Source organism: Pimephales promelas, chromosome 18 (assembly GCF_988280905.1).
Source record: "Pimephales promelas chromosome 18, fPimPro1.hap1.1, whole genome shotgun sequence".
Classification (NCBI taxonomy): domain Eukaryota; kingdom Metazoa; phylum Chordata; class Actinopteri; order Cypriniformes; family Leuciscidae; genus Pimephales; species Pimephales promelas.
Genome location: NC_142786.1, coordinates 26,746,518 through 26,770,035, shown reverse-complemented (window position 1 = coordinate 26,770,035; position 23,518 = coordinate 26,746,518). Strand labels below are relative to the sequence as shown.

Here is a 23,518-nt window from a genome sequence, read left to right as displayed (position 1 = left end):
ATATATATATATATATATATATATATATATATATATATATATATATATATATATATATATATATATAGATAGCCGGCTATTGAACCTATATGATCTCCAGTAGAAAAACCCTGAACACTAAATGCTGGTGTGTTGATGTAAATTAAAAATGTATAGCACTGGATTAAATAGCCTACACTCCCCTAGCAATAGTGTAAGTAAACGACATTGCATCTTGCTATTAGGGCTTTATTGGAGCAGTAAATCACAGATGACCCTGCACAGTAGGCTACGCGTCGCCAAAAAAAAAAAAACTCGCACTCCCATAATTCCTCACCCGCTTTGCGCGGCATTGTGGGTAATTTTAAAGTAAAGACTCTGGTGTTTCCTGTAGTCACGCTGGGTCGAGAAAACACAGAAAACGTACTAAAACAAATCCACGTTATTTTATTATATATCACAATTATCTAATAAGGTAGCATTTAGTTTGGACGCTTGGCTGTTATCAAAAAATGGTTGGCTGTAAAAGCAAACGCGAAGACCAAAACACGAGGTTTTTAATCAAGGCTTCTCTTCTTTACAAAGACATCTGCCCTGAACAGTCGCGCTTTCTCATGTAAGTAAGTAGTATGTACGTTTATCATGTAAGTTCAATTTTCATCAACTGTTCATATTTATACGTGGACTCTGTACATGCTGTACTGTATGCTCCCCCTCCTCGCCATGCTTTCTTCTGTAATAACATGAAGTCACCAGAAGATGCCAGGCTACTCCTCATCTTCACATCACAAACCACCAGTTACATTTAAAATCTTAAAATATTAGTTTGTATGATGACCATTACATTACTGATTATTTTTTATGTCAGATAACTGATAAGCAGAACCTTTTTTTCTGTATATTAAAAATGTATATTGAAGTACAGCAATACAAATATGCATGATTGATCAGTGTTTCAGTGACAGTCTCATAATAGCAATGTAAGACATTCTTGATTTTTTTTAGTAATCAATAATAATTTTATTATTTATGGAATGTTGTTTTGAAATCTTAATAGTAAATGAAAGGTATTATGTAAAAAAAAAAAAAAAAAAAATAGAAAACGACAGTTTATGCAGACACTGCAAAAATTGGAGTATCTGTGAGTGTGAACCCATTATTTCCCATTGAATAGTTGCATTAATGTCATTGTTGGATAATTATTTTTTTAGATACTAAAGAATGACTCCATATTGAGATTTATAGATGCTTTCTATGTGATTTCTTCAGGGAATTTTCAGTAAACCTTGCATACAGTTAGTGATGTGTTCAAAAGCACTAGACGTGCAGTCCCAGTCATCTTATTTTCGTATTACGGCACCATCAAGGTAATGAAATAAACGTGCTCTCAAATCTCATCAGCTAAACAGTGTGTTAGTCATTTTAGAGTTTTTGTTCAGTGTGTGGGTTAATCCAAACATGTGTGGTTTGCATCACAAACATTTGTTCCTTTAATATTGAAAGTGGATGGAGAATGGCAGATCTCCATTGAAAAATCCATGTTGATTAACCGACACATATATAAATGTAAACTCAAATTCTTTTGTTTCACAGCAGAGTGAGTGAAGATGAAGCTTAGCATGTTTTTCTTAGATTGAATCGAATGTGTCCCAAGCCAGGAGGGTTAGCAAGTTTTGAGTGTTAGTCGGTTTGTTGTGCTCGTCGAGTTCAGGGTACATCTGCACTGACTCATGACATGCATGTACGCGAGTTACTGGAATCTGTTGTCTGAAAGTATGCGTGCTATGAGATATGTTCTTATTTATAAACCACTTGAGTTAAGCCCTTTGGTTCACTCTCAGTATCTTCCACTGGTGTCTTCGTAAGGCACAGCCTTTTGTTCCCAGGCTTGTCGATATAGAGGGATAAGCTGTGTCTGCTAGAGTTATCAGTGGACTGTAATGGAGGCATTATTCTCTTTCTTGATTTGTATCACAGGTGATTTAGCTAGAGTAGGGTTTAGTTTTTGTTGATTTAATCGTGCTGAGACAGTACATTAATTGAAAAGGTTCTTTATCTTGGTTCTGAGAGCACTTAAAAGAAGCCATTTTAGAATTATTAATTGGTAATTTTTAAAAATTAGATTACCACAGAAAGAAGTCATGTGATATTACATGTAAATGGCAGTACTAGGTGGTTTTTACTTTTTTTAATTAACAAAACTCCCCCAAAAATAAATAAATAATTATAAATTAAAGCTGCAAGCAGCATTTAGCGGGCTTTAAACATTTAAGACCTTTAAACGCACATGCGTAAAAAGACATTACGTTTTATTTAGCACTGACATCATAGATGGAAAAGTCCAAACAGCCTATTTAGGCAATTTAACATATGGTTTTCAAAGCTTTTTGAAAGTTGTAGCACCAGATCCCCTTAAAAATGTGCATGCCTATTCAGAATGTCACGTCTCATATGCTCACCCATTTATATGAAGTTCTGAGTTTTTGTTTCGGATTTATAGGCTTTCGGATTTATAGGCTTTTTTGATATTTGTTATTTATTTTTTGATAATTTTTGAAAAAATTTTTTATAATTATTGATCTAAAGAGTCTGCACAGGTCACTGGAGAGTCGTACTGCACTGGTCTGGTATAATAGAAACAAATAAATGAATAAAAATAAAGTCAAACGAAACATTAAAATGGGAAAAATACAAATAAAAATGAAAGGAGTATTTGGTGTTTTGTTCCTACAGTAGAAAAGGAATAATTCAAAATAAACAAGCTTTAATGCAATTAAAGCAAAGCAATTGAAGCAATTGGGTGGATGTTTCCAATTCTACATGTACAACTTTCATTCATAAAAAGCCAATAAAGAAATGAAAATAATACAATTAAACAAATAAACAATGTAACAAACAAGCCAAAAGTGAAACCCTTAAGAATCCATATATTTAAAAAGGGAAACAAACATAAATGAAGAAAAAGAAATTACATTTAAGCCTGGACACAATCGACAGAGTGTGTCGAGTGTGTCCCTGTTTGTAATGTGTTTGGAGGACATTTATCAGACTTCATGGCACTGGCAGGCAGGAATTTTTTCCCTCACACGTCCTCACTACCCAGATAACAGCTCTATGTGTTCTCATTGGGAACAAGAGGTCGGCCCCGGCTCTATGTCACGCTGTGAAACATCCGGTGTGGATGTGAGATTGGATGATTAGAATAATAATACAAAGAAAGAAAAAAAAAACGCTCCTGTTAACATGCACGTGCCGCACAATAACAAGAGGCAGCTTTTAGCAGTGTGGACTAATTTTAGACAGGATTATGTAGATTATATAAATGAGGAAGGAAGAACAGCACCATGTCCAAAAATAGGATGCACACTCACACTCAGGGTAGTCATGGCCACTGAAAGCCTGTGTGTGCACTTTGACATCAGTATTTGTAATCACATTGTAAATTTAAGTGAGGTCTCTCCTGAAAATACATATGTGGTGGGATATTGAATATTGTACTAGACAGAAACATTGGGTCAGAACTCAGAAGAAAATTTTTTTTATTCCTAGTCTGTCAGGGATTTCACTTTGCATGTTCTAGACCTTAAAGGAGTAGTTCACTTTTAAAAAACTTTTGCTGATTATTTATTCACCCCCATGTCATCCAAGATATCCATGTCATTCTTTCTTCAGTTGAAAAGAAACAAAGGTTTTTGATGAAAACATTCCAGGATTTTTCTCCATATAATGCACGGTTCAAGGTCCAAAAGACGGTTTCAGTGCAAACTGCAAACTGTTGAAAGGGCTTTAAACGATTCCAGACGATGCGTTTGTGACTCTCCTGTTCGAACTCGTTCATCAAAATGAACGAATCTTTTTTTCGTGTCATTTGGTTCATTGAATGAACAAAATGAACGAATTGACTCGGGAAAAGATTTGTTCATTTTGATGAACGAGTTCGAACAGGAGAGTCACAAATGCATCGTGTGAACAGAGCAAGGCGACCATTTGAGCTTATAAAACGTAAACTTTTTTTTTTTTAAATGAGTTATCGTTTCGCTTTATAAGACCCTTATTCATCGTCTGAAATCGTTTAAAGCCCTTTGAAAAGTTTGGAGTTTGCACTGAAACTGTCAAGTCCAATATATGGAGAAAACTCCTGGAATGTTTTCATCAAAAAACTTACATTTTTTCGACTGAAGAAAGAAAGATATGGACATCTTGGATGAAATGGGGGTGAGTAAATTATTAGCAAAAGTTTATTTTTTAAAGTGAACTACGCCCCGCTCCTTTTTCTGTCTTCCGGATTATGTTTACAGTACACAGCATTTTAAAGGAAGTTCACTTAAAAATTAAAATTCGGTCATTATTTATTCACACTCAAGTTGTTTCAAACCTGTATGAATTTCTTTCTTCTGCTGAACACAAAGGAAGATACTGTGAAGAATATCAGTAACCAAACCGTTGATGGACCCTATTGACTTCAATATATATATACTTTTCCTACTCTGGTCACCGGTCATCTTTATATCTTTCTTTGTGTTCAGCAGAAGAAATACATTCATACAGGTTTGAAACAACTTGTGGTGGGTGAGTAAATTATCTCAGAATTTAGTTTTTGAAGTGAACTATTCTTTAAAATCTTCCCAGTACTGACTTTTGTTATGAAATCCACTTCAAACATTACAATACTCATGATAACTTTAGTTGAACCGCTTCATCACCAGCTAATAACTCTTTGACAGCAATGCCATAGAAATATACAGAGCTACAGCAAAAACAGAAGTTCAAACACTAAATTTTAAAGATGGCTGCACCTGGATTGGGTGCAAGACCTCTATCAAGCTCATAAATTATTCATAAGCTGCTATATTCCAGGGTAACTATTTTAAAGTCTGAGATCTAAAGACTAACTCTTTTACTGCTTTTTTTATTACAGGAGAAGGCATCAAAGCAATGGTAAGTTATGGCTTAGTTATTCATATTAATAGACTTGTATGTCATTGTAAAGAGCTTTTAATATACTCCCAAAGCCTCTATAAGACCTATATAAGATGTAGGCAACAGAACAGAAAGTTGGTTTTGAAAAGGAACAGTATCCCAGTAAGTTAAACCCAGTAAGTCCAACCACATTTCCTGATGTAAATCATGAATCCATTTCTATGGCCTTCACAGACCTCAAAGGTCCGACAGCAGGGGTAGGATGACCACATATTGGGAAGCTGTTTTCCAAAGTCCAAAATGCCAAACTGTCCTCAGAATAGAGCATAGCATCACCTGTTTTATTTGAACCAGTTGCCATGTTAAAAACCTCATCTATGTTTCTCCCACCGTTCCAGCCACTGCCCTGCCGGAGTCTGTGATCTGCCCTTTCTGCTTCCAGTGGCGACAACTGGGAAATCATCACGTGCGCGTGCGGCCCAAGCGGAAGCCTGCGGCGAGGATCAGGAGAATTCTGAAGAGGGATTCGGCAGGAAAGAGACTCAGCACAGAACAGACTGTAGTCCTCCAAAAGTTTAAAAGGTCCTCCAATGCTCTGGTGAGGTCAAGTCCACATGTTTTATGTCCTCTTGAGTTCAGTATATTTGCTGTCACGATTTCTACCTTTCTGCCCTTTTCTGAGTTTTTAAGAACAGGTGCTTGAGATTAGATTATTAGAGTTATATTAACCAGAAAGAAGGCAAGGATGCATTCAATTAATCAAAAGAGACAGTAAAATAAGTTTTATAATGTTATATAAGATCTATTTCCAAATAATTGCTGTTCCGGTTTAAATAATAAATAAATATTACAGAAATAAATTACTTTTTAGTGCTGTCAAATCGTGATTTATCAATTCTAAAATAAAAGTTAGTGTTTTAAATAATATGTGTATATATATATATATATAATTATATTAATATACTGTATGTGTGTGTGGTATATAAATGCATACATATGTTTGTGCGCACACATACACATATAATAATACAAAAATATATTTAGAACGGATGAATAATGATTAATTGATATGACAGCACTAATTCAAATAGAAAATAATTATTTCTTATATTTTACAACATTACTGTAATTTCTATATTTTGATCAAATAAATGGAGCCTTAGTGAGCATAAGAGACTTCGTTTAAAAACATAAAAATCTTGCAGACTCCAAACTTTTAAACAGAAATGTATATATAGTAAAAATTCAATAGTGGGCAAGAACATATCATAAATATACATTTAAAATATGCAACAATCGTTTCTGAATTCTAACATTACAAAGTAAACATTTTATGTGCAAGCTTCCCATTTTTGCTTTTTATTTTTTTATTGGGGCTATTTTAATATTATAAGATGGTGGCATAAAGGGTAGTATGGTTGAAAAAGTGACCCAGGTCAGATTGAAACTGGGCTCTTCGTGAGCCAGCAGCTCCACTCTAGAATAGAAACTCGATAATAGAAAGGTAAAAAGGTAATGCAAGTTTCAGACATCACTGAATAGTACAAGCTAGAACAGGGAGATATATTGAAATAGTGGAAGCATAGGTCTTTCTTTCTGTCTGTCTGTCTTTCTTTCTTTCTTTCTTTCTTTCTTTCTTTCTTTCTTTCTTTCTTTCTTTCTTTCTTTCTTTCTTTCTTTCTTTCTTTCTGTCTTTCTGTCTTTATATCCTTTCTAGACAAGGACAGTTTATCGCGTAAACATTCTTTCTTTCTTTCTTTCTTTCTTTCTTTCTTTCTGTCTTTCTGTCTTTCTGTCTTTATATCCTTTCTAGACAAGGACAGTTTATCGCGTAAACATTTTCAATTGAGGGACAGAAAGCTCTCGGACTAAATCTAGAATATCTTAAACTGTGTTCAGAAGATGACATGGGGGGGAGGGGGGAGTCATTAATGTCGCAATTTTCATTTTTGGGTGAACTAACCCTTTAAGTGCTGATGGAAAAGATGAGTTTTCAGCTGTTTTATTGTCAGGGATTCTGCGTTCCAGATCATTTTGTGATCATTCTGTGTGTGTCTGTGTATAACTGTATATGTATGCCTGATCCTCTTTCGGTAGACACAGACTGGGTCATTGTGGCTTTAAAAGCAGTTCCCATTGACTTTGGGTGCACTTTACTGATGCTTGGAAGACTGGGGTACAATTGAACATTTTAAAATATTTGGAAATTTCGCAAGGAGTATGATTTCTATTTTTAAAGTTATGGTTACACACTATCACGGTAATTATCGTTCATGTGCCAGACATTAATCAGACACTGAAAAGCTCCTTTAATAGGGATTTGTTTAGCCTCAGATAACTTCGATTCGAAACCAAGGAAGACGATTTAAAGCGGAAAGGTTCTCATTTTCTGAAGCTCTTTTGAAGTGTGGCTGCATCAGTGTGTGGTTGGAGGTGTTTCTTTTGAAAATGTGGTTATTTGCAGAAGTATTTAACCCTTAAAAGTTCACAGATGTTATGGAGGTGTACGTGCTGGTGCACACAGATGCATATCTCTCTGCTGCTGCGTGAGACTCATGGTTCAGGGGGTGGACTGTTTGGCATTCTGTTAGATTCAGCACACATTGCTCGCATTTTTTTCTCTGCAGGAGAGGAGGATTCTGGCTTAACAAATAATGAACTAGATAGGGAGACAATGTCAGGAGAGTTCATTTTTATTAACTGTCTCGTTTTGTCCCACTATACAGAGTTGGCTAGCTTTGAGGGTCAGAGCATTTAGAGAACTTTCAAAGCAATAAACTCTTTTGTGGGGGTCATTGAAAATCATCTTTCTTGGTTTGTCTGCCTTGAATAGATGATGTCAGATTGAATAGAACATAAGTTTTACATAAACATCATATCTATTTTGAGATAAAGAACAAATTGTCACTAGATTAATAAGATCCTCCAAAAAATAGTCAAAGGTTGATGCTTGAAATTCATTTGTTGTGAATCCCAAAAAAGAAATTAAATGTACAAAAAATTAAAGTGCTCAATGCATTTTATAAGTCAACAAACTTTGTTTGGTTTGTTTGTTTGGCAACCATTGTAGATCTTTCAGAAGGGGAATGACATGCGTAAAGGTCACGTAGGACCTTCTTTAGTTTTCATAATCTTTGGAAACATTTTATCTTTATATACAGTTTCTTACATTTCATTCATCACGCAAGAACAAATCCAAAGGTGGAGGGGGGCAAATTACAAGAAACAGGACAATTTAAAGATTTAATCTGTTCTGTTTCTTGAAAAAAAAAAAGAAATCTCTGTTTTAAGGATCTTTCTTCACACTCTCTTTGTGTTAGACACATTTTACTGTTGCTGTCTGTCTTGTCAATCGTGTTGAATTATGAATGAGTGTGTGTGTGTGGGGTCTCTTTCCTTTGAACTTTTGAATTAGTCAGAGCCACACAGTCTCTTGCTGTGAAATGCTTGACATGTAATGTGGCTTATGACAGCCCTGCCAGGTCTTTAGAAAGTTATTTTAAGTATCCCTTCATATATTTGTTGGCTAGTTGGATTAATGGCCGTTTCATTTTTTCATTTTTTCATTTCGTTTCATTTCATTTCCGAAAAATGCTGGAATGTTTTCATCAAAAACCTTAATTTCTTTTCGACTGAAGTAAGAAAGACGTGGACATCTTGGATGACATGGGGGTGAGTAAATTATCAGCAAAAGTTTTTCATAAAGTGAACAACTCATTTAAAGATGGTGTAGTGTTCATGTGCTCCGGATAGACTGTTCTTAACTGAATCCTGGCTGCTCAATCTGAATCTGCTTACACAAATGTATACTGTATGCACTTTGTGGTGATGGGTGAGTACACACGTTTCAGTGGTAAGACTCATTTTGGCACAGATTACACCAATAATATGCAATAGTTTTAGAAACCCTTGTTGTATGGACGACCTATTATGTTTTGTTTTGTTTTTTTACATTTCCAGCTTTCTTTAGTGTGTAATGTTGCTGTTTGAGCATCTGCGAAGTTCCAAAGCACTCCTAAAGGATTTATTCTCTAATCAGTAAACACTGATTCTGAACTCCCTTAAAAACTTTGATTGTAGTCTTGAGTTCTTCTCCCTCATTAAAATAATTCGTGCTCACGCTTGAAGTGGTTGACCAATCACGACACATAAGTCCAGCCAACTAATCAGGGCACATGGTAGAAGCAGCGCTAATGTGGTTTGGAAGGTTTCCATTAAGTGGGACCAGCCACAGAAAAAGCTCTATCACTTTAAGCGAGTTCATGGAATTTAAAGTAAGCTTAGATATATACATGCATACATTTTTTAACGTCCTTTCAGAAATCGTGCTGCTGCATTTTGAACCACCTGTAAATAAGAAATTTGAGGCTTTGATTAAAATAGATGGAGTTGCAAAAATCTAGCCTTGTCGTAATAAAAGCATGGATTGCAACTGAGACTTCTCGGATAGAAACGGCTTAATTTTAGCAAGCGAGCAGAGATGAAAGAAACAAACCAATCACAGAGCTAATATTTTAATTAAACTTGAGAGAACTGTCAAACTCCACATCCAAATTCCTCACAGAAGGAGAAACAAAAGCGTGTAGATATTCAAGTTACATCCTGGAGAAACAGAGGGGTTTTATCTGCATTAAAGCTGCACTGTGTGATTTTTACGCCCATCTAGCGGTGAAAAGGTATATGACCATCCAGTGAATATTAGTTTCTGATCCTCTCAATTCCGATTTCGATTTAACTCTACGGTGGCCAATGTAGTCCAAGATGGCTTCCAGTTCGAACTCGTCCATGAGTGTTAACTCAAACGTAAACGCGAAAGACGAAGCTTGAATTAACGGGCATGTCCCTCTTTGGCTAATGTACTTTCAAGATGGAGGGGCAACATGGCGACCGACATTAGAACCCCTTACCCGTATGGATTTTCAATGGCATATTATACACTCATGAGAATACTTTATTACTTGAACTAAGTAAATATACATTAATGATCACATATATTTTTGAAAGAACTAAGTGTTTTTAGCTAAGAATAAACTAAAAGAGTTACATTTGAAATGGTGCACCACCTGAGCATCTTTGCCATGCTATTTTCAACATTGCATGATTTGTGATGCACTAATAGCATTTTTATGTACTATATTTAAAATAGATATTATGAACATTAGTATGCAGCACCTGCTTTTCAAGGTCCTTTGTTGTTATCAACTTTGAGTTGGACATTTTCCATATCTCCAACAAAAGCTTAAACGTTGCATGTGCATCTTTCAACATTTTGGGAAGCATCTGTGCCAGTAACCTTGGCTTTTTCCAGCCTATGTTTGATGCAGGTTATGCTTAGTGCATGTGACATCCTGTTTCCCCTCAGGGAAAGAATCAGCGATGCAGATTTTCCATGTTTGGTCAAGGGGGATGGGCCACAGATCGATCATCCTGGAAACCAGATGGGTCTCCACATATCGATAGTTGAACACACACACACATTTTACTTGGCCAGCTTGCATATCAAGGGCAGCTGTGGCATCTAGAATCTCAGCAGGAAGGTCAGAGCCGACAGTCTAGCCCGGCTTGTGGCTGCTGGGTTGAGGGTATTTCAGGAGCCTGGACTAATAATAGAACACAAAAAGCCCATCTGCTGGACTGATGTGTGTGTGTGTGTGTATATATATATATATATATATATATATATATATATATATATATATATATACTTTTCCAAGTCAAATTTCACTTTTTCCAAGTCAAATTTTCTCGATCAAATGAGGAAGTTGATCTCAGACATTTGGATCCCACTGAATGTGTTTATGTTGGCATAATGGAAGGGTTAGAAGTAAAAGAAACCACTGGCAGTATTGTTATTCCATGCATGACTCTTCACCCTGCATTGGATTTATCGATATGCAGTCTTGACAGCTCCATTTTGCTTTCCCTGTTTGTTTCCGGTCTCTTGTCAGCTGCTTTGGTCTAATTGCATCAGTCTCATGCAAGCGAGCCGTGAGGCTTTTGCCAATATAAACTAGCTTGATTAAGACTTGTGAATTCTGTTACGTTCTTTTTGAAAATATATTTTTTAGTCTTTTACAGAAGAAAGGAAGACCTTAGACTTGTTTGTGAAAATGACCAAGCAATGGATTATGGGATATCTTGCCTAAAAGACTTATAGTCGATAGCTTATGAAAGCTTGTTTCCACCACTGCACTGAGTAAAAAAATGTAAAATGTAATCGTGAATAGTTTTTGCCCCATAATTAGGATTTTTTTTCTCAATTGTGAGTGTATATCTTACAATCTGGATGTTATAACTCACAACTGTGAAACAGTGAGAACTGAACTGACAGTTATAAATTTACCAAATACCATATGCCAAATACCAATATCATATGCTATTTTAGTCGTAACAGTTCTGAGAAAAATCGAAATTGTGAGATAAAAAGTCGCAATTGCCTATTTTTGTTATTCTGTGGCAGAAACAAGCTTCCATAATGACTTCCTTTCTTATGTGGAACAATAAAACTTATTTTGAAGAGTGTTGGTAACCAAGAGTTTCATTTGGTTTTGTTCAGGTATGAATCAAGTTGTTTCTTTGGTAATTCTAGTTGCCTCTGTTCGAAACATATGTTTGTTTGTTTTTTGTTTTAGTTGCTGGTTTGTTGGTGTAACCTTTCAGGCTTCTTAACTAGTTTAACCAGCAATTATTCCTTAATCTACAACTACTAAGCTGGCCTCTACAGCAGAATCATTTAATTTTCATTTTAGAAAACAGGCAATAGATACTCATCTCCCTCTGAATCCACTCTTTTCTTTAACAGTGTTTCTCCCAAGGATTCATTCCCAGCCTGGCGTCTCTGTTTTGAGCATTGTGTTTATGACCCTATTAAATGAGCATATTTTGATTGTGGGGAATGATCTATTTTGGTATTGAGCTCTGTGATGGAGATTAGAGGATGTGACCGAGTCTGCTGTCGTGATATGGAAAACCGCTCAACTTTTAAAGCAGTGGTTAACTAGTATTTGTTGTTTTCTATTTTAGCCTTAATCTTGATATCATATTCTCCTAAAGCTCTTTGCTGGGTTTGGTCAGTGTTTTAGTCTAATGCCAAAACATTGATTTATATATTTATTTAGCCTTGGAAGATGAAAAGATAAAATAGACTTTTGTGGCATATTTGAGTTTTAATGTACAAGTACAAGTGAAAAGATTTCTCTTACAAACCATCTGTACTTAGTCCACAGTTCCCATTCAAGGTGTACAGTATTAAATCATGTACAGACAAATTAAAAGGAGAATTGCTTGCTTTATTAAAGATAATTGTTTTACTTTTTAGAGACTTGGTTCAAGTTTCTGAGGAATTCCATTACGGATTGTTCAGATACTACAGAGCATTCTTTCAGTAACCAATCAGAGATAGGAGTTAGTCAGGCAGACTCCTCCCCCTCTGCAGCTGATTGGCCCGTCCTGCTCTTTATATCTCCACACGTGAAGGGAGCTGTAGTAAACATAGCTGTTCTCACATGTACATGCCTGGATCATCTCAAATCATCTACACTTCAGCTTAGACACCTGTTATCTCAACAAACAATGGCAGCCTTTGTCTCGGTGAGTTCAATTTCCACACAGAAGAATTTAAGTTTCATCATTTGTGCAGTTAACATAAATTACATTAATGCAACAATGTAACCCATATGTTCAGGATTTATGAGGTTTTTCTTGTGTAGACTACCATTCAAAAGTATGGGGTTTTGGAAAATCTCTTATTTACCCCAAAACTGCATTTATTTGACCAAAATTACAGTAAAACTGTAATATTGTGAAATATTATGACAAATTTAACCACTTTTTTATGTTTTAAAATGTAACTTTGTCCATTGATGGCAAAGTTTCAGTGTCGCATGATCCTTCAGAAATCATTCTTATAGGTTGATTTTATGCTCAGGAAATGTTGAAATTATTTCTGTGGAAACTGATACATACAAAGATTCTTTGATTAATAGAAAGTTCAAAAGAACAGCATTTCGTAACGTTATAAATGTTTTTAATCAATTTAATGCATCCTTCTTGAATAAAATAAATTATGTGTCAGTTGAAGTGTGTAAAATTGAAGATTAAATAAGTGTCAGTAGAAGATTGGAAATGCTGGGGTTGGTTGGCTTAATTTAGCACTGTCTCTGGCAGTTTTTGTCTGTGTGCGAATGGCCTCCCTGCATGTGTGTAGTGTACTTTTGGCTTGTACCTTGCTGTTTATAGAGCTCACGTTCATATACAATGTGTGAAATACCTGAGATAAGTGCTCACAAGTGCCTGCTAAACCTTGTTAGCCCCACAGTGCAACAACAAAACAAGATGCTTATTTTATACATTCGTTTTAGTAACTTACTCAGGTTAAAGCTATACATTTTGATTTTTGCCATTTTGTTTGGGTTTCCAGTCAGGATATGAAGTTTGGGCAATCAACTTTTGTTTGTGAGACGCTTGTCTTCTATCGACTTTATTAATTAATGAATTGTGCATATCATTAAATTTGCTTTTCCATTTTAAGATCCATGAGTACATCTTGATTTCAGACATTGTTTATCTTCTCTTCAGATTTTGTTTTGATAGATATTTTATTTTTGTATTACAAACAGTGTTTTGTGTATGTGGGGCATTTATATTTGAATCTATCTTTAATATGATAAAACTTTTTTTTTTTATTTACTAATTTTGTCATCGGGAAAAAAATACTAATATTAGGCAATTTTAAAGTTGGGATATCCTGACATTTGCTCAGCTCAAAAAAAATAAAATAATAATATATATATATATATATATATATATATATATATATATTTAAGCTGAGCAAATGTCTGGATATCCCAACTTTAAAATTGGGATATTTTTGGAAAGTCATATATATAAATTATAGGCTATTTGTGTGTGTTTTTCAAATCATTTTGGCAATTTGGCATGATGACATATTTTATCATTTAACCATTATTTAACCAAGATACTTTGTTCTTTTAGATGGCGACGTGTTACACCTGTAACAAGATGTCCAGACAACCTGGAATGAACCGTGAGCTTTTGGGTACTCTGCCACAGAACCGAAGTACCCCAGGAAGTGCAGGCAAACAAAGAACTCCACAGTCTGTCAACAGGACCACTCCAAAATCAGCAGTGGACAGAACACCAAGTGGCACACCAAGGTAAGCTACTCTTTGAACATATATAATGCAAGTCCTAACTGCATCTCACAGAACTAATGAAACCATTTACTCAATGCTTTCTTCCCGCAGGTCAGTGTCTTCAAACACCAGCTCGTCATCAAAGTCTTGCAGTGCAAAGTCGTCACCCTTCGCCCGCCTCAAAAAGATCCTTATGCTGGAAACCAAACAGCAGAGTAAGAAAGGTGGTCTGAAGGACTTCCTCTCATCTCTCTGAAGACCTCGGCATCCTTGAAAATGAAAGACTCTGGCCCACTTTGAAAGGAGCCACTGAAGTTCATGACGAGGATGATAATCACTTCTCCTCAATGCCACCTGGTGGAGGAGTCATTATAGCCTGGTTTATATTGAAGGACTGGGTTAAACTCAACTGAACTAAACGTCTCATTTCTGGATCCTTCTGGACAAGTGGCATAAACATTTATTTTTTATAGCACATTGTAACTTGTGCTACAGAACAACGCTGTGACTTTTTGTAGTTTTTTTTTTGCTTTGTTTTTAATTTGCTATTATTTTCATGATACCACATATTGTTATTTTTTTAACAAAAAAAGATAACTTTTATATGTTGTGTGTTTAATGTTAATTTTGTACACTGACTTCACACATTTGAATCCATTGTTTGGATTACTGATATTAAAAGATGGATTTTCTTTACACTTGGCTTACACATTGAAATAATTGTGAAAATTGGGCTTTGTTGTTTACATTTGGTGGCATAGTTGCCTTCAGACTATATAGAAAAGACCAAAAATACGTCACACTGGCTTCTTTTTTTCTGTCTCAATACATTTACATTTTTTTCAATAAAAAGTAAAATAATAAAGTTTGTGTTTATTTATTAATCTTAAAAGAGATTAAAAAACCCATAATGTTTATTTTATTCATCTTAAAGAGATTATATTTATTTATTTATCTTAAAGAGATTTTTTTCTAGGCCCCAAACTATTATAATAATTTTTAAATTGTATATTTAATAAAGCAACACAAATTGTGTTAAAAAAATACTGTACTTGTAGAAAACTGGAGACATAAAATGAACTGTGGTTAAACTTCTTATGTCAACTCTCCCAGTTTCTGGTAATAAAAAAAGTTCAAAAGCAAGCAGTCAATATCCTATAAAATAGAGTCATTTACTGTAAAAGTGCGAATACACATTAAAAATAATGCTCTTAAATTATATAATTGGTTTTAGAAGTTTTATCTTCGACTCGCTGTAGTGTTTTTAAAATCTCAATGCACATTTTAGGAGCCTTTTATTTTGAAAAAGCATTTTCACCCGGAAGTGGTTAAACAGACGCTCATATGTATGTACCCTTTGTATGTACCTTTAGTTTACAATCATCATTACACTGAAAAATTAACTTTCTGAATATAAAATGCGATTGTAGATATACCAGAAACTATCTCCAACGATTGTACAATGTCAGCTCGCAAACGAAGCCGAGAGCATCACGAGGACAGACATGAACGAAAGAAACACAAGGAGTCTAAACAAGATGATGACACATTCAAGAACCAAACCAGAAAACTGATTCAAGAGGTGCAGAAACTCAAGCATGTGGAGACTTTGTGAGTATTTGCATAACATCCGTTTGGTATTGGTAATTATTTTGTATAACTTAGAGTTTTTGTATTATCTGAACTTCTGTAGCATTCGGTTCCACTTTAGTTTATGTTATTACTTTATTTTTTATTTTTCCTTTCAGCTATGAAAATCCTCCTCCTGGGTTCATAAAGGTTTGGTCATGGCTTGAAGTGTTACCATTAAATGCTGCGAATATACCATGAACAAGTTGCGTTGCACTTCATTTTAGGGTGTCATTGTTGCAGTGTATTGCAAACATTTAAGTAAAGGGATAGTTCACTTTAAAATTACTTTTGGTATGTTTTAGCTTACCTCAAGGGCATCCAAAATGTAGGTGTCTTTGTTTCCGCAGTAGTTTCAATTTTGATATTTTTTTGTCAAACCGTTCTTGTCTGTCAGGTCATATAATAGAGGTCATAGAATTCTCTGTGCATGCTCTTTGAGGTGGTGACCATAGACCTCCATTATATGACTGATAGACACGAACGGTCACTACTGCGGAAACAAAGACACCTATATCTTGGATGCCCATGAGGTACTCTAAAACATACCACAAATTAATTCCAAAGTGAAATATCCCTTTAACAATATGTACTTGCTATAGAGTTTGGGTTTACCATTTACCATTTACTTGCATACAATTATGCATAATATAATGTTATTAGTAAGCAAGCACCTGTAATATATGTAACAAGGACACTGTAAAATAAAGTGTCACCACTACTAGTTGTCAGAGTTCATGTAAAGGATTAGAAATAAGTAGGCATTTTGCAATACACACAGAAATCCTTTTGCAGGAAGATGATTTCAAACCAGAGGACTGTATTCCCAATGACCCTGGTAATGAAGACGCCAGGAACTTCTTGGCTCACGCTCCCACTAAAGGACTGTGGATGCCTCTGGGAAAAGAGGTTAAGGTCATGCAGTGTAAGCAAACTTTCAGATATATTTACTTTTTAAGAATTTTTTTGTGATCTAAATTGAACTTCTGAATTAAAACGAGTAGGTGTTTCTTTTATGGAAGTGTCTTTCTGCCACGTAATAAAATATAATAGTGGTAATAGTAAGGTAAAGGTAATTGTGACTTTTTCTTCGCAGGAAAAAAAAAACAGAATTGTGAAACATAGATTCAGATTTGGGAGAAAATAGAATTATGAGATAAAAACATGAACTTTTAAAGGAAAAAAAGGTCAGAAGTGTATCCCAATTAAAAATGAAATAAAAATTGTATCTCACACTTCTGACTTTGTTCTTGAAATCACGAGTTATGACCTCACAATTGTGAGAAATAAAGTGCGAATTGCAAGATATAAATTTGTAATTGTGAGAAATCATAATTGTGTGGTATAATCTTCCAATTGTGAGGAAAAAAGTCAGAATTGTGAGAAAGTTGCAAAATACCTTTATCGTGAGTTTATATCTGACAATTGTGACAAAAAGTCAGATTTGAGACTTATAAAAATGTAATTGTATGAAAAAAAGTCAGAATAGTGAGTTGAGCTCTGAATTCTGACGGAAAAAAGTCAGAACAAAATGTCAAAGTATCATCATGTTATATTTACCACAGGCTTTATTTTACTCATAAATAAAAACCATTATAAAACCCCATTGGAAAATCTCAAGGGAACCAGTGGCGAATTAATCTTTGCAGCACTGTATTGCGAGATAGTCAGAATTATGTTTATATCTCACAATTTCGAGCTTACAACTCACAATTCATACTTTTCCCCTATAACGTGGCTGAAACAACCTTCCATAGTCTCTTGACTGGTCGTGTATATAGAAAAGTTTTTGTGCAATATATAATTAAAACATAAACTTGAGTTTCTGCTGGCTTTTTTTAATATAAAATTGATGCCTGTAACTTTTAGCGACAAATGATGTTTTGCTGTGTGGATGAAAGTCACTGAGAAAGCAAACTGTGTGTAGGCTGGAGATGTAAACAGTACGGCCACAGAACGGGAGACAAAGAATGTCCGTTCTTCATCAAAGGCAACCAGAAACTGGAGCAGTTCAGAGTAGTAAGTGACACACATGGCCTACTTTTTACACTGCTGCAGTTAAAGGGGTGGTTTACTGCTTTTTTTCTTTACATGATTGTGTTTATGGGGTGCAATATAACATGTCTTTGTGTTGTTGTTTTTTTAAGTCTTATTTTTCATAAATTTCACCTTTATTGTTTCTCCTCTGTCATTTGAATGACCAGTTGACTTCCTGATTCTATGAAACCTGAAATTCTATGAGCTCAGATTGGTTAGTTGGGCCGGTGTGTTGTGATTGGCTAAACTGCGTAGTGCACGTTGTTAGGAAACTTCATGCCCATTACCTTTACAGGTGAAAATTGCATGTGTTCCCGGTCAAATGTAAATAATATTGTCAATACTGCCGTATTAGTTTGAGCCAGAATCAGGAGCCCGGTCTCATGAAAGTTCGTATCTATAGAACGAATGTCATTTCTCATGCGATTTATACGCCAAAAATAGTTTTTGCATCTATATGAAACGCAGTTTTCATGTGCATACCCACCCCCTCCCCCCTAAATCTACCCAAGGGGTTTTCAGTGTGTAGCATATGCACGCAAAAAAAAAAACATTTTTGCCGCATAAATTGCACAAGAAATGACATTCGTTGTATAGATACGCACTTTCATGAGACTGGGTTGGAATCTGACCCAGAAAGCGGCGATAAAGAGAGTCAAGCAGAACCTCCCCAAACACGGCTCTTACAAAATGTTTCTGAATGGTACATTTTTATATTATTCTATTAGCCTATTATATTATAATTCTGATACACTGTTACTTACTGTTAGCTTTTGAGAGACCGTTTTCTTCTGATTTAACATTTTGTAACATTTTGTTTTTTAAAGTTATGAACAACCGTTTATCTATTCAGAAAACTTATTTTACTTTTTTTTGAACCTCCACTTTTTTAAAACTTTATACACACAAAATAGCTTTGAAATAACTGGCTACTACAAACAGTGTTGGCATTAGGTTCTTGATCAAATCGAAAAAGTTACGTCATAAAGTATACATGGAAAACACATTTACAAAATTAGTACATAATTACAAATTCAGGTCCACAATCTTTGTACGTGTTTGACACACGAAATAGCATAACTAAGTGGCTACCTGGCAATCTCACTAGAACTCTTCCTCTTATACAAAGCCATAGAAATATGGCCATGCCCCATTTCTTGCATATTCCGTTCTGGAGGGAGGGTTGATGTGGGTTAGTGACGTATAAAACCCGGGAAGTAAAGCTGCAGTCCGGCCTTTTTCCTCTTTGTCGCCATCTCTGTTCGAAATCTGCAATTGCAGTTATTCGCAGAATTATCAACTTTACGCGAGTTGTACTTCAACACCCTCAACGCGGCATTGGTGGATGAACACAATGTTTGATGAGACTGTTAGACTGTCAGTCACGCCGCCGGTGTGGATACTGTCATTCATAGGGATGTAACGATTCAGTCGCAACCGGTTGAAAATCTATAAAACTTGAATCGGTTCAAGTAAAAGCATGTATGGTAACCTTGACTTAAAGCCTGGTTAAAAACTTTGGCCTCACATATATAGGGTTTGAACATTTTTTTAAGAACGTTTTTAGAGATTGAGATTTTAGAGATTAGATTTTTTTCTTTTATCTCTCATGCCATGTGGTTGTGATATCTTTTTTTTATTGAATAAACATTAACATTATACATGAACTTTTATTCAAATGTAAGTATTAAATATTATACAATTATACATAAAAAATAAAACAGAAGAAAGACATAAATAAATAAAAAATAAAGCTGCCAATGAGGTGGTAATATAAAAATATTAATAAAAGTACTGCAGGGGGTATAAAGATATACTTTCTTATTCAAAGAGTCTGTCTGTGTACAGGCAAAGTGTTTACTCCCACAACCTTCAATACCAGCTCTTTGCAAAGCTCTGAAAGGTACACTCAGTATTATTTTCCTTATAAATAGATGAATTGTCCTTTAAAAAAATAAATTATAAATTAATAGGCCTAATAAAAGTGGATTTATTTACATGGAGCGGGTCGCCTCATGGAGTCCAACATGTTGAAGTCACATGGCCAGCCTACTATGAATGATCTCTGTATCCCCTTTATTATTGTCAGATGCTGTTGCTAGCATACAAACCTAAACGTTTATTTTTGTGACCACTAGGTGTAAGTATAAGTCCATAATGACTGCCATATTCACTGCACAACATATAAAAAAAACTATAACTGAAGCTTATGAATGTTCATAACATTTCTGTGATTCTTTCAAAGGCACATGAGGATCCAATGTACGATATCATTCGAGAAAACAAACGCAATGAAAAAGAGACAAGGTACGTCAAGTTTTATACATATTGAGACTGTGTGAAACTCAAATAAAATTGTTGCATGTTGCATTTAAACAACTTTCAAAGGCTATAAGGGTAGACACAATTTACCATTCAATGTTCAAAAGTTTGGAATCAGTACGATTTTGTAAAAGGTTATTTTTTTCTCATGCTCACCAAGGCTGCATTTGTTTGATCAGTACAAACAATAATATTGTTAAATAAATTATTACAATTTTAAATAACTGTTGTCTATTTTAAAGCTGCAGTCCGGCCTTTTTCCTCTTTGTCGCCATCTCTGTGTTGTCGCGAATCGCGATACACGTTTTAAACAGCAGGGGGCGTTTACTGTATAGGTGATTGGCGTTTCTCACGGTGGAGATTATTATTAGTCTACAGAAAGTCAAAATTACGCCACCCCTCCGATTTGAATGAGTCAGCATCTACGCTTGCCGTCGCCATGTCTACTGTTTGATGGCGCGTATACGCTATATGGCACAAACTGGCGTGGCGCGAGTGGAGCACACCGAGCGTTTTCAGTTCATTCCTATGGAAGTTGAGCTTGGCTCACATAAGATCAAGTTCCATGAATGAAGTGAAAACACTCACTAGCTTCACACCAGTGTGCTCGCTGCTATTTTGCCTGTAAAGCGAGGTTCACAACTTCACAGTAGGCTATACAGTAAACGCGCCCTGCTGTTTAAAACGTGTATCGCGATTCGTTTAACATTTCAACCGACTTGAACCGTGACACATTTTTATCGATTTTTCAACCGTTTGCAATCACGGTTGCGATTGAATCGTTACATCTTAAACACTGTCTGGTTATGTATTTTCTCAAATATGTATTTTGGGTCATTTTTAACCCAGAAAAGCTACGGACTGGAGCTTTAATATATTTTCAAATCTAATTTAGTCCTGTGATGCAACACTGAATTTTCAGCATCATTACTCCAGTTTTCAGTCACATAATCCTTCAAAATCATTCTAATATGCTGATTTTGCTCAAGAAACATGATTTTTGTGAAAACTGATTTTCTTTCCAGGATTCTTTGATGAATGGAAAGTTCTAAAGAACTGCTTTTATTTGAACTAGAAATCTGTTGCAACATAATAAATGTCTTTTAATGTGTCATTTGATCAATTTAATGCTTCTTACTAAAAATGTAATCTTACCAACCCCAAACTTTTGAACGGTAGTGTGTGTCTATGAGATGAGGATCTTTTAATAATGTTCAGCCTTTGCTGGATCTGCTTTTTAAAAAAGGTATTTGGTGCGTTGAGGTCTCTCAGAGGCCAGTGTTGATGAGTTGTGTCAGTTTAACAAAAGAACCCTGTTGCAGACGATTACGTAACTCTTTACTCCACTGTGATTAACTTCTGTTATGTGGTGACAAGAGCTCCTGCTACATGGGAGTAATTAGAAACTGTTACGTGGGATGTAAACCCATTGTGGGCCGTTTTGACAGATTATTTTGTTCGTACATTGCTGAACTCCACATTTATGCCACAGAACTGTTACTAAACATTCCCATGGGACTGGAAATTTTGAATATTTCAGCAGGATGTTAGAAAACAAGGAGTAGCTTGGTATAAAAAAAGTTGAAAGTCAGAAATCAGCCGCTTTAACATTGATGCAGTCTTCACAGCATGTAGTGAATGAAAGCAAAGCTAAAACGGGGTTGTGCGGTTCTGTTAGAGGATGTGAACCCTCTGAACAGCAGTGATCTGATGAATTGTTAATAGTTTCAGGACGGTTTGGCAGTGGCTGTCAGAAGGTGCCTGTGTTTTCTGCTTCCTCTTATGCCCAAATCAATAGCAATTGAATTTAGTTAAAAATAGAGTTCTTATGTGTTCAAATTACATTTTAAAATAGAAAACAGTCATTTTAAATTGTCATAATATTTCACAATATTATTGTTTGCCTTGGTGAGCAGAAGAGACATTTAAAAACATAAAATCTTACTGATCTAAAACTTTTGTGCACATGTTTATATGAATATACACACATATATATATATATATATATATATATATATATATTAAAAATTATTTATATTTGTTTGTATAAACTATGTGTATACATATTTATTAAACAATACTATTACAAATATGTTAGAAATATTATTTGTGTGTATGTATAAGACTATAGATACACAAATGTTTATAATATATTTATAATAATAATAATATATAGAAAATAATTTTGTAGTTTTAACTCACTGTAGGATCCAGCAGTTGAAACAGCTGCTTCAAGACACCACCTCTGACTCTGACTCCTCCTCAACTTCCTCTGCCTCCTCTGATCACAACCGGAAGAAGAAGAAGAAAAAGGAGAAGAGGAAGAAAGAAAAGGAGAAGAGGAAGAAAGAAAAGAAGAAACACAAGAAGAAAAAGAAGCACACGGCCAAGGCTAGCAATGACTCAGACTCAGACTGAAACAGGGGCCAGTGGTCTGGATGTCTCAGTGCTCATCATTAGAAGCTCTGCAATAGTGTGTCAGCCCTATCAAGTATACACAGGAGGCTTCCCATCAGTTCCCCAGGCCATCTTCATGTCTGCTTAATAATTCATGGGTGCATTAATCCCACTCTGTCGCATGGAATGCTTAGGATATATGCATCTTTATCAGATTTCCTATAGCTGTTCCTTATCCGGCTGTTTGTTCCTTGGGCTTATTGGAGGTGAACAGAGTTTCTGAATGTATTCACTTACATTTTGAGAATGTGTCACTGTGAAAATAAGTGACGAGAGCTTATGATACATGCCCATCTGCTGTCTTGAATAGTGACGTCCATAAAAGTCATGCAAATAAATCGATGACTGTTCAGCATTTACAGCGTCTTTTTATGGTAATCTGATTGGTCCCAATGAGATTTTGAGGATTTATAGGATCTTGCAACTCAAATTACAAGTGTGAATTCACGTCATCCTCTGTTTCCGGGGCCTCTGCATCTGGCTGTGGTACGTATAGTGCAGCCAATTAGCACCTCTTGAATGGCTGACAATGGTTTGCACATCATTCATATCACCAGAGAGGTTTATTGAGAGGGGAAAGGATGCTTTTGCTTTGATCTCGTCGCTGAAATCCGGAGTCCTGCGGTTGTCGTTGGAGGACATGTGCCATTTTGTATCATATTTGATCAAAGAAGATCTTCATAATGCAGATTCAATTTTGAGACTATTTAAAAGAAAACCATAATGAATTATTCTTAAATATTCATATTAATAGCATAAATCAACGTCAAAATACAGTCTATGACTGGCTATCAAGGCTTTATTTGTTAAGTCGTTAACTAGCGCTCACCTTCAGAATGAGTTTGTACTGGTAATGAAAGCATGTTTCCTTTTTAGTTCCTCTCTTTTCATTGTATTCCCCTTTGTTCTGGTCTGGGCAGGGCCATTAGAAATGTGTGTTTATGTGACGCGTTCCCTTTTTATCAAGCCGTGAATGTCACAAATGAGTTCCCCACGGTTTAAATATTGGTTTACTCTAG

General features: G+C 35.3%; 2 protein-coding genes across 2 annotated transcripts; both read left to right on the top strand.

Moving 5' to 3' along the window:
* Nucleotides 1–327: 327 nt before the first annotated feature.
* Nucleotides 328–14,752, top strand: rmp24 (ribonuclease MRP subunit p24). The gene is made up of 5 exons (XM_039681086.2): nt 328–595; nt 4,898–4,917; nt 5,298–5,497; nt 13,894–14,075; nt 14,166–14,752. The coding sequence occupies exons 1-5, from the start codon at nt 492–494 to the stop codon at nt 14,308–14,310; spliced, it is 651 nt and encodes a 216-aa protein (XP_039537020.2). The 5' UTR covers nt 328–491; the 3' UTR covers nt 14,311–14,752.
* Nucleotides 14,753–15,372: 620 nt separating this feature from the next.
* rp9 (RP9 pre-mRNA splicing factor) lies at nt 15,373–22,854 on the top strand. Its single transcript, XM_039681221.2, has 6 exons — nt 15,373–15,665; nt 15,803–15,833; nt 16,479–16,608; nt 17,611–17,702; nt 19,966–20,027; nt 22,250–22,854. Exons 1-6 carry the CDS (start codon nt 15,517–15,519, stop codon nt 22,458–22,460), a joined length of 675 nt encoding a protein of 224 aa, XP_039537155.1. The 5' UTR covers nt 15,373–15,516; the 3' UTR covers nt 22,461–22,854.
* Nucleotides 22,855–23,518: the final 664 nt, after the last annotated feature.

Bases quoted from the DNA above. Each gene is read 5' to 3' on its own strand.
- rmp24 (XM_039681086.2), top strand. From the start codon at position 492: ATGGTTGGCTGTAAAAGCAAACGCGAAGACCAAAACACGAGGTTTTTA. The intron at 4,918-5,297 runs GTAAGTTATGGC...CCACCGTTCCAG, and splicing joins GAGAAGGCATCAAAGCAATG to CCACTGCCCTGCCGGAGTCT. The intron at 5,498-13,893 runs GTGAGGTCAAGT...TTGTTCTTTTAG, and splicing joins AAAGGTCCTCCAATGCTCTG to ATGGCGACGTGTTACACCTG.
- rp9 (XM_039681221.2), top strand. From the start codon at position 15,517: ATGTCAGCTCGCAAACGAAGCCGAGAGCATCACGAGGACAGACATGAA. The intron at 17,703-19,965 runs GTAAGTGACACA...ATTCTTTCAAAG, and splicing joins AACTGGAGCAGTTCAGAGTA to GCACATGAGGATCCAATGTA. The intron at 20,028-22,249 runs GTACGTCAAGTT...AACTCACTGTAG, and splicing joins CGCAATGAAAAAGAGACAAG to GATCCAGCAGTTGAAACAGC.